The 10,807-nt window shown below is 30.6% G+C and overlaps 2 protein-coding genes across 2 annotated transcripts; both read left to right on the forward strand.

Moving 5' to 3' along the window:
• The first annotated feature begins 852 nt into the window (after positions 1-852).
• Positions 853-1,989, forward strand: LOC144544797 (putative F-box protein At5g55150). The gene has a single exon (XM_078293349.1). It carries the CDS (start codon positions 853-855, stop codon positions 1,987-1,989), a length of 1,137 nt encoding a protein of 378 aa, XP_078149475.1.
• Positions 1,990-5,285: 3,296 nt separating this feature from the next.
• On the forward strand, positions 5,286-7,929 carry LOC144545105 (calmodulin-like). The gene is made up of 4 exons (XM_078293681.1): positions 5,286-5,459; positions 7,026-7,183; positions 7,471-7,551; positions 7,661-7,929. Exons 1-4 carry the CDS (start codon positions 5,387-5,389, stop codon positions 7,826-7,828), a joined length of 480 nt encoding a protein of 159 aa, XP_078149807.1. The 5' UTR covers positions 5,286-5,386; the 3' UTR covers positions 7,829-7,929.
• Positions 7,930-10,807: the final 2,878 nt, after the last annotated feature.

The raw sequence follows: 10,807 nt of genomic DNA on the forward strand, positions 1-10,807 counted from the left end.
AAGACAATAGTGGGGTTCGCACCGCACGATCAGAGCTTCAGGAGAGAAGGTAAATTCAAATCGTCCCTCCTTCGTCCATGGTAAATTGAAAGCAAAATCAACAGAGGCGAGAGAGAGAGAGGAGAGATAAGAGGTTTTGTTTTGAAAATGAGATTATAAAAAGAAAGAGATGATCAGATCGGAAGAATAATGAATATTTAAATAGCGAAATTTGGAAAAAGATTTGAATATCCGTTAGAAGGTGGAATCAAGCCGTTAAAATTAGTTAAATGAGAGTGGATAAGATCTGTGGACAAATGGTGGACAAAACTCAGTAGACAAAAACATTTTCTCTTTTGTATATTGCATTGAAGAAGAAATATTACACGCCTTAATATAGGCCTACAGCTTGTACATGGTCTAAAGGTTAAAATGGAAATATTAGCTGTCAAAACATAATTGGAAAATTATTCTATAGAAACAAAATCTGCAGCAAAGATTGCTGCCTTATTAACAAGGCTATCAAAAACTTTGTTTATCTTGATACCTGAATATAATTCTCTTTCCTGTATTATTAAAGCCTATCAAATTTTAGGAGCACCAACAAATCATGTTAAAACTAATGCTCAAGCTAGTAAAACTAAAGCTGAAATTGTGGAAAAAGAAACTCCAATGCGCCGAGCATTTGGCCACCAAGTCATCCTCTAGTCCACGTGAGATTTTTTCCTTGATTATTTTTATTATGTTCATTTTCTCATTTTAAATCAGTTGGTTTTGTTCAATTATTTTTCTTAATTATGGTTTAATTCATTCAAAGCTAGAGTCAAGATAAAATATTAATAAGAACTCAAAATTTGTTGTTTAGCATTGCCCATGAGCGATTGGGCTAATCTTCCTGATGACATATTGGATGAGATTATGAAAAGGGTATGCTCTGTTGATCTTATAACATTTAGTGTAGTTTGCAAATCGTGGCGTTTGATGTACATCAATCATTTCTGTTGTCTTTCTAGAAATATATCACTCGGAATTCCAATATTATTGCTCAATACTTGCAATCCAGATTCACATTCACGGAAGTTTATTAAAATGAGTGGAGAATTCCTAGCAAGTAATGAAATGTTTATGCCAGAGGCAGCTAACAAGTGGGTTTGTGGATCTTCATGGGGTTGGCTTGTTCTAGAAGGTATTGATGATAGAGAAGTAAGTCTGTTAAATCCATTGACGAGGCGTGTTATATGTCTTCCCTCGGTCGACACTTTAATCATACGTTTACTTCGCAATGGTAAACCAGATGTTATTGAAGGCTCTAGTTATATATGCAAAGCAATCTTATCAACGAATCCGGCAATATCGGAACAAGATTGCATCATAACTGCAATAGTTGGAAGATATAGGAGACTCAACTATTGTAAGATAGGAGATAAAAAATGGACTAATGTGGAAGGTTGTTTACCAGGACTTTGTGATGTTATATATGACGAAGGAAAATTGTATGCTGTTGACGGTTGGGGTGTTTTAATGTGTTGCAACATTATAGATCCAAATTTCATAGAAATTATTGCTATGGGAAAGACATGTAATTTTTACTATGGTAGGAACAACTTGGTCATGGCATCGGGACGCCTACTACTAGTCTCAAGAATATATGGAGAATATAGCTTTGATGTTCATTCACTACAGAAATGCAATCAGCTGTCTCATGAGACATGGCCTCCGATTATCTATTTGCCTTATCCTCATTGTTATAAAACACACCATAAATGGGTTGAGATAGACTCCATAGATGATCAATTGTTATTCATAGGAAATAACAGCTCATTCTCTCTACCAGCACAAAGGCTCAGTGGTCGAGCAAATTGCATCTACTTCACGGATCGTCGTCACCTTTACGATCGTGATCATTATATTGGTATGTATGATATTGCAAAGAAATCTGTTTGCCTTTACAATGAAAAAGTTCAGGATGAACTTCTTTCATCATTTTGGATGACCCCAACTCCATGGTAACTAGTCAATGTTCTGAGACACTTTTTAAAATATATATAGCATGGGCAATTACTATTTTATTAGGTTGTTTATTTATTTATTTTTGAAGTAAAAAGTTATAAAAAAAATCTCATACATATACAATTTCATCAGTACTAGAAGTTGAATACAAAGAGGTGGTACAGTTATCTAAACTGATTCTTTAATTTGTTGCACAATGTCTATCATTTTCTTTTGTTTCCCTCAGTTTCTTTTTGATTATTTTATGTGGTAGTAAATCACTTTCAAACAACAAATCAGAATTATTAAATTTAATTTACTTTGCAAGTGATACATTTATATATTAAATTTGTAAATTTTCATGCAATTAGTATATTCTCAAAGTAGCAAAAATAATGTTAAGGTTAAGAAGTTTATTTGATGAATTCAATGTTTTATTATTTTTAAATTGCTTGACTAAAATTTGAAAATTCATAAATTAATATTACATGGAAGCTATCATTTATCAACAAATCAGTTTCAATAATTCAAATTTATCATTATGATATCAATTCGAATTATGCTCGGAATAATGAATTTAAATTCATTCTAGTTTATTAATATGTGTACACCAAGTGATTGCGTTTGTGTATGTGTATTCTCTAATTAAATGATTAAATTGCATTGTAAATAGTTTAATTTTGATTAGGCAATTAATCAATTATATTGCATTTTTTGGATGCAAAAAATTGTTAGGCATTTTTACAATGCTCATTCTTTAATTATTCTATCCACATAGTTAGTAAAAATAAATGCAGTAGATCCGTTCAATAAATCTTGATATAAATTGCACCGACACCATAAAAAATTATCATAAAAGAAAACACAATATGAGTACTTAATTCATGAGATCAGACTTTAAGAGCCACATTTTCTCTCTTTAATGTACCATCCAGCTGTCCCTTGGTTGGAGCATAGAGGGGCCTCTTCTATTAAATATTTTTAAAATGCTATGATATATAGCTAGGGGAAATGTCAAAAGGAAACAAATTAATGATGATTACATTAATGAAACACTAGTCATTATAATAATTTATAATCCAATCTTGGTCAAAACCATGTTGATAATTTTCATATCATTTCGTTTACGTACTTTTGTAGACTTATTGGCTCAAGGTAGAGTATTGATTATACCCGCTGCGGGTAGCCCGTGCCCTGCCCGCCCGTACCCTATGTCCGGGGTACCTGTTCTCGAGCCCAGGTATAGGTCGGGTACACAGGTACGGGCAAAAAACGGGCCGGTCACCCTTTTTTGGACAAAAACCCAACCAACCCGGACCGACCATACCCGTACCCGCGTACCCCTATACCCGTACCCGTACCCGTACCCGTGCCCTGCCCCTATACCCGACCCACTTTAATTTAAAAATCAAAATTCAAAATTCCCCCCTTCCCTCCATCCGGCACTGTTAAAAAAAAAGAAAAAATAAAAATAAACCGGACCGGACCGGACCGCCTTGCCCCTCAAGGGTACAACGGGCACGGGTATAGGACGGGCAGGGCACGGTTTTTGAAAAAAAAAAAATACCCAGGATACCCTACCCGAGATACCCGTCTACCCATCATACCCGTGCCCGACCTCTACCCGTGCCCGTGCCCGGGTATATATGCCTGGCCCCTACCCGAGATAAAAACACTAGCTCAAGGTAGTTCAAGCACTATTAATTAAAAATTAGAGTATGTTTGACAGTAAAATTTAGTCGTTTTGAGCTTATTACGTTTTTTGATGAGTTTTATTTTGAAACATATTATATTGATTTCAAACAACAAATTTAAGCAGTTGAAGCCGAACTATCTACTTCACGAGTTATGCATGTAAAATCAAAATCTATAAAATTTTAATTAGTTTAGTATAAGTCAAACCATAAAAAATTAGAAAATAATAATTCATTATAATTAATTAATTAAAAAAAATTTGCTTGACTTTATACTATATTAAATTAAAAAATATATAATTATGTATGTAAACACATCACTCGTGAAGTAGATTGATTTCAATATTTTGGATACATAGTTTAAAGTCATGTCAATAGAATTTGAAGTTAAGAACACCCTAGTTCTACTCATAAAATTATTTTGAAATTTTAACAATATTTTTAGATCAATTAAAAAATAAAAAATATAAGATTATAAGTCTGTGTTGCTGGATATTAGCGTGCTAACAATTAAATTAATTTTAAGTACCATTTGACATCGAAGCTCATTATATATATAGATACAAATTTACAAATTAATGAAGTTTTATACAATATTGTGTGTGTGTATATATATATATAGAGAGAGAGGGATGGGTTACGGGGAGCTATGGAGTAAAATAAGTTAGTGCTCTATGACACTATATTTTTATTTTGAAAATCCAAACGACCGATCCGAACTGCTCAACATGATCTTCATATTGAAATGTGCTTGGAGACCAAAAAATGTAAAATTTGGTCTTCAAGCACATTTTAATATAAATTGAACATCTAACGGTTTGGATTTGTTGTTTGAATATCAAATACTAAAATTTGACCCGTAAGCACTTAGGTCGAAGTGCTATTTTGTTCCGGAACCGTGGTGCAACCAATTAGTTTTTCGATTTTCAAAGTCCAAATGGTCAATCCAAACCATTAGATGTGATCTTTATATTATAATGTGCTTGGAGACCAAATTTTACATTTTTTTAATTTTTTTACTATTTATTGAGTCAGTTTTAAAATCGCTGATTTTAATAAACATTGAAACATTTCTAGATCATTGAAAACAACGATTTTAAAACTCACTTAATAAATAGTAAAAAAATTTAATAAAATATAAAATTTGGTCTCCAAACACATTTTATCGTAGATTGAATATTGAACGATTTGGATTGATTGTTTGAACTTTGAAAATGTAAAAACTAAAACGTATTTTAATATAGATTGAATATTGAACGGTTTGAATCGACTGTTTAACTTTGAAAATATAAAATTTGATCTCCGAGCACATTTTAATATACTTGTATATTCTTATTTGTTTAAAGGATTAACAAAAAATTTTGGTCCAGTATTATTGTGCTTTAAAGGTCGTGTAGAAAAAAATTGAACGGTTTGGATTTTCCACGTATCCCTCAAATTTTGAGATATTTCAGGGGATGCGAATTGGATATGGGTTCCATTCCTTAGCCTCTACTCACCATCATAAAGGCGCAGATTTGACTTAGAATAATTCAAAAGTATTCAAAAGTCCCTTTCTTTCTTTCTCCTCCCTCTCTCTCCTTTCTTTATATTAACCCAGTTCCTACTTCCTCAAGACCTCAACACACACTTCTCTCTCTCTCTCTCTCTCTCAAACAAACACCCCAACATTTTTTTGTCACAACCAAAGAAGACACACCAAGTACTTAAAACAAATAGAGGAAATGGAGAAGCTACACACAGAGCAGATTGGTGACTTCCAAGAAGCCTTCTCTCTCTTTGACAAAAATGGAGACGGTATGTTAACCTTTTTTTTTAAAATTAAATACGAAGTGCACATATATATATACTCTGTTGTCAAGAGATTCAATATTTATAATGTTTTTGTTATCTTCTGTGGTTTTATATTTTAAATTTGTATTCTGAGCTTGGTCTTCTGGGTTGGTTTTATCTTAATCCAAGGTTTAAGTGCTATTGTTTTGCAATACCACTTAATATGAAAATTTTATGATACATATTTTAAATCTTGAAAATATTATTTAAATTAAGAAGTCGATTTATAGATGTAATCTCAGTTATTAGAAAGAATCCATATCAAATTTAATTTAATTTAAAATCTGACTGAGCATATATTATAAAGTTATACCATCAAAATGTTTTAAATTTATTTATGAAAAGCTTAATATTTTGAAATCTATCCAAACTTCATGGACATATCTAAATCTTTTAAGTGAGTATGGCTAATATATACAACATCAGTGTCATTTCAGTATATATAACACCAACTCTAAAACCTATCAAATCGAATTCAAATAGTGAATCCAAATCGTTCAAACCGATCTACTTCATTAGTTGTGCGTTTACATGTAAAATTTATAGGTTTTTGAGTTTATTTGGTATAAAGTCAAGCGATCAAATGTGTGAGTTTTTAAATTAATTTTAATACATTCATTTTTCAATATTTTTGCCGCTTGATTTGATACTAAAATAAATCAAAAATATAGAAAGTTTGTATGTAAACGCATCACTCATAAAGTAAATTAGTTTGAACGGTTTAGATTCACCATTTAAACTCGATTTGATAAATTTTGGAGTTGGTGTTATATAGACTAAAATGACACTGATGTTATATTAGTCATACTCATTTTAAGTTTCTTATGTGAGTAATAATTATATAAATATCAAATGGATATAAAATAATTATGTAAATATCAAATGTTTTGCAAAAAAATAGCCTCCTACTTAGAGGGATAAAATTGGAAAAAAAAATTAAGTTCAAAAGTATTTCATCCAAAGAAAAAATCAATGGCTTCGCTTTGAGGGCATGACTCATTGTGGGACATGCAACAAGAAAAATGCTCTTTATAGGCGCTATTTTCCAAATCAAGTCTTTTTTCTACTATTTTTTACTTCTTTTTTTTAAAAGTGCCAACTACCTAAAGTTACAAAGAAAAGGGATTTATTCAGGGAATCAGATCTCCTGCCCTCTGGAGTGCAGGAAATTCTTGCCTTCAGAGTCACTGCGGAGTGGGCCCGGTTACTGTTAAAGGGTTTAGAGTTAAAATAGTTTTGGATTTAGGTTTTAATGAAGACCCACTCTGCAATGACTCTGAAGGAGACAGTAATTTCCTGCCCCCAGGGAGGCAGACAATTCGGTTCCTTTATTCAGACCTTGGTCACTCCTTTTCAGAATTCCTTTTTACAACCTTCTAAAAAACAAAAGTTGCCCCCCACTGGTTACGACCTTTTATTTTTTAATTCATATATTTTGATTAATTACATGGTGATATTGTCATTCAATGATGTGACAGCTTATAACATAGTATAACTACTCGTGCTTAATTTTATTTTGATTATGTGCAGGATGTATAACATTTGAAGAATTAGCTGCTGTGATAAAATCATTGGGGCAAAATCCAAGCGAGGAAGAGCTTTATGACATGATAAATGATGTTGATTCAGATGGAAATGGTACCATAGAATTTGGGGAATTTTTGAATCTCATGTCCAGAAAATTAAAGGTGAAATTATACATTTTAAATATATCAAATACAAAATACTGAAATTATTTTTGTAAGTACAAAACTAAATAGACACGGTCATGTTTTTTTTTCCTAGTATTTTTTTCAGTTGCTTGAATACATGAGTTCAGTAAAACTATTGAATTCATGCATTTGAATTCAGTATTTTTTTAGTTGTTTGAAATTATTGAATGATTTTCAGTTGTTTGAAAATATATGATGATGTATAATTATTTTTATTTTATTTTTACGGGACTAACAATTTATTTATTTATTTTCTTTTGTAGGAAATTGATTCAGAGGAGGAACTAAAGGAGGCTTTTAAGGTATTTGACAAGGATCAAAATGGATATATCTCCGCTTGTGAGGTACTTATTGTATTACAAATTTAAATATATATTTGCATGTATCTGTTCTTCCTCTGTTTTAAATAAATGATAATTAAATTTTTCTGAACTCTTTTTTTTTAATCTATAGTTGAGAAATGTAATGATAAATCTGGGAGAGAAATTAACCGATGAGGAGGTCGAACAAATGATTAAAGAAGCCGATTTAGATGGCGATGGTCAAGTAAACTACGACGAATTTGTGCGAATGATGAAGCTTTCTGATCAACAACAACAGTTTGATTTAATCAAAATTTGATTGTTAATTAGTAGAGAGGTGTACTTAAAATTTTTCTTCTTTGGGTTAGTTTAATTTAATTCAAAGATTTGTTCTCTGCCCTTCTTATTTTCTGGGTGTATTTGGATGGACCCCACAATAACAGAAATTTCACAACATGTTGATGACTCGTCACACCATGGGCAGCACCATAAATTCCACATTGGATCAAGACTAATTAAACAATTGATCTCTTAATTACTCTGACCACTCTTAGCTGTCACCTGTTTGATTTCTTTAAATTATGATTTAAGTACTAAGCTTAGAGATTGGCACTGGAGAACTTAAAAAATAAGAACTCATTATATTTTACAGATTTGCATCGAGATTCGTGTCAAAAATTAATTAATTGATCTTAAATAACAGAGCAGGTGTTCATGATGCATTTGGTAACTTTTTACTATTTTTTAAGATAGGTACAAAATCACTGTTTTTTAGACAAATATGGACCATTCAAAAATAATGGTTTTGCACCTATCCAAAAAATTAGTTAAAAAATTCTAAAAGCACATTTTAATATGAAGATTATATTAAGCGGTTCAGATCGACTGTTTGCACACTGAAAACAAAATCACTGTTTTCAATGCTGCAGAAATTTACTGAAATCAGCAGTTTTCAAACCAGCTTAATAAATAGTAAACAAATTCCAAAAAAATGTAAAATTTGGTCTCCAAGTAGATTATAATATAGATTAAACATCTAATAGTTTGGATTTATTGTTTGGACATCAGAAATTACGATATTGCCCCGGCAGCACCTCCGCTGAAATGTTGCCGGTAGCAATTTAGCCATGCCCTATATATATATATATATATATATATATATAAAATTTGGGTCTCCAAACACCTTTTAATATGAATATCATATTGAATAGTTCAGATCGATTGTTTAGACTTTGAAGACAGAGATAATGATGTGAAGCATGATTATAGTACAAAATCAATGAGACATTTTAAGAGAAAATGATCCCAAAGGAAAAAAAAAACCTAAGCATTGATAACTGAGGAACCAAACGTCAGTTCTTTCTATGTTATTGAATATTTTGTGTCATCTTTCTGGTTATTTAAAAAATATTTATTACTTTTCGAAAAATAAAAAAATCTGTGCTAGGAGTGGAAATAATGTTAAATTAGGATAGAAAAAGTTGATGAATTGAATTGCAATTAAATTGAATTATGGTTGTGTCCAAATTTAGAACTGTACTGAAATAGTTTACAGTCAAATTCTTACTTTTTGCATGCATTAATTTAAGTCCGCACCAAGAAAATTTTGGCATCAATGACTAGAAAGATTTGGTTGAATAAATGGATTGAAATGGTCTGTTGTTTTGAATTCCAACATAAACAGAATCAGACCAGTTTTGTGTTTAGATTAATTTGAGGTAAGATTTGAGGGAAATTTTCTCCAATATGAAAATTGAATTCATATGTTGATTTTTTTAATCCTAACTTAGAGCCTGTTCAAACCATATTAATTATTTCTAATGAAAATTGAATTATTTTAGTATGAATTCTTTCATCATAATTTGGTGATTCTTAATTAATATAAAACAATCCATAGAAAAATTTAAAATACAAGTGTTCGTTAGAAATGGCTCATTAATTTGTTCTCTAAAATCAACCAATTAGAAGACTAACATTTTTGCTGAAATATTCAACTAGTTTTTACTTTTTTTTTATAAAAGCTAAAACGAGTTTTTTTTTTTATATACTTAAAATGAGTTTTAAATAAAAGCACAAAAATGGGTAAATTTTTGAGTTTTTGAAATTTAAAAAGGTAAATATGATATTACGAACATTAGAGGGTGCAATATATGAAATTCCCTAGAAAAACAAATAATTAAGTTAGAATGAATTATAATTTTCTCATTAAAAAAGATCGAGTCATAAGAATAAGCAAGATCTTCGGAAGATTTTCACACTAAAATGATAAATCCCGTCAATTGCCACAGAAAGCTTTTATTTTTAAATCATCAAATCCCCATCACGATTGCAATAAATTGACCATGAGGTCAACAAAACCGAATATTTTGTCAAAAATGAAAAAGTAGTTTGTCTCGATATGTTTTTTTAATTAATTATGATGTTTTCAAATATACTGTAGATGCAACATAAAAAATACACAATTACATCAGCAAAATATAAAATAAAAAAGACAAGTGGAAACAAGATCACGCCTAAACCTAATATTCTTTCCTACTTTGACAAATTTTTAGACCATAATCTTCTAAAAGGTCCCTATAAATAATTATAAATTATTTAAATATTCGTGTGCCTTTTTGAGTAGTTGCATGACAGAAACTCTCAACCACATGTTTGACCAAATCCAAACATATTTATTTTGGAGCATTTCTATACTTCTTTAGAAATATCTGTAAATAAATTAAATTCCAATCGGATTTTAATATAATTAAAATGTGAATGTTAAAGTTTATTAGATCCACATACATATTCATATTCATTAGTAAATGTATACATCCAAATATAAATGAATTTATTATAATAACAAATTTATTACATCTATGATGTGACAAAGACTTCAAATTGAAATTCAAGTTACTACTTGTGCATCCAGCTAGTATATATATAAAAAAAGAGGAGGGTTCAAATGCCTCCATGTTTTTGTGCCTCCATGATGCCTCCATCTTTCTCTATCATTTTCAAAGTTCAAATAGTCGATCCGAACCGCTCAACCTAACCTCCATACTAAAATATGTTTGGAGACCAAATTTTATATTTTTAGGAATTTTTTTACTATTTTTTTAGATAGGTACAAAAATACTGTTTTTAGATGGTTCAGATTTACTGATTTTGTACCTATCTAAAAAAATAGTAAAAAAATTCCTAAAAATATAAAATTTGGTCTCCAAATATATTTTAGTATGGAGGTTAGGTTGAGCGGTTCGGATCGACTGTTTGAACTTTGAAAATAATGGAGAGAGATGGAGGCATAATGGAAACA

This window comes from Carex rostrata, chromosome 27 (genome assembly GCF_964058835.1).
Source record: "Carex rostrata chromosome 27, lpCarRost1.2, whole genome shotgun sequence".
NCBI lineage: Eukaryota > Viridiplantae > Streptophyta > Magnoliopsida > Poales > Cyperaceae > Carex > Carex rostrata.

Bases quoted from the DNA above. Each gene is read 5' to 3' on its own strand.
- LOC144544797 (XM_078293349.1), top strand. From the start codon at position 853: ATGAGCGATTGGGCTAATCTTCCTGATGACATATTGGATGAGATTATG.
- LOC144545105 (XM_078293681.1), top strand. From the start codon at position 5,387: ATGGAGAAGCTACACACAGAGCAGATTGGTGACTTCCAAGAAGCCTTC. The intron at 7,184-7,470 runs GTGAAATTATAC...TTTCTTTTGTAG, and splicing joins TCATGTCCAGAAAATTAAAG to GAAATTGATTCAGAGGAGGA. The intron at 7,552-7,660 runs GTACTTATTGTA...TTTAATCTATAG, and splicing joins GATATATCTCCGCTTGTGAG to TTGAGAAATGTAATGATAAA.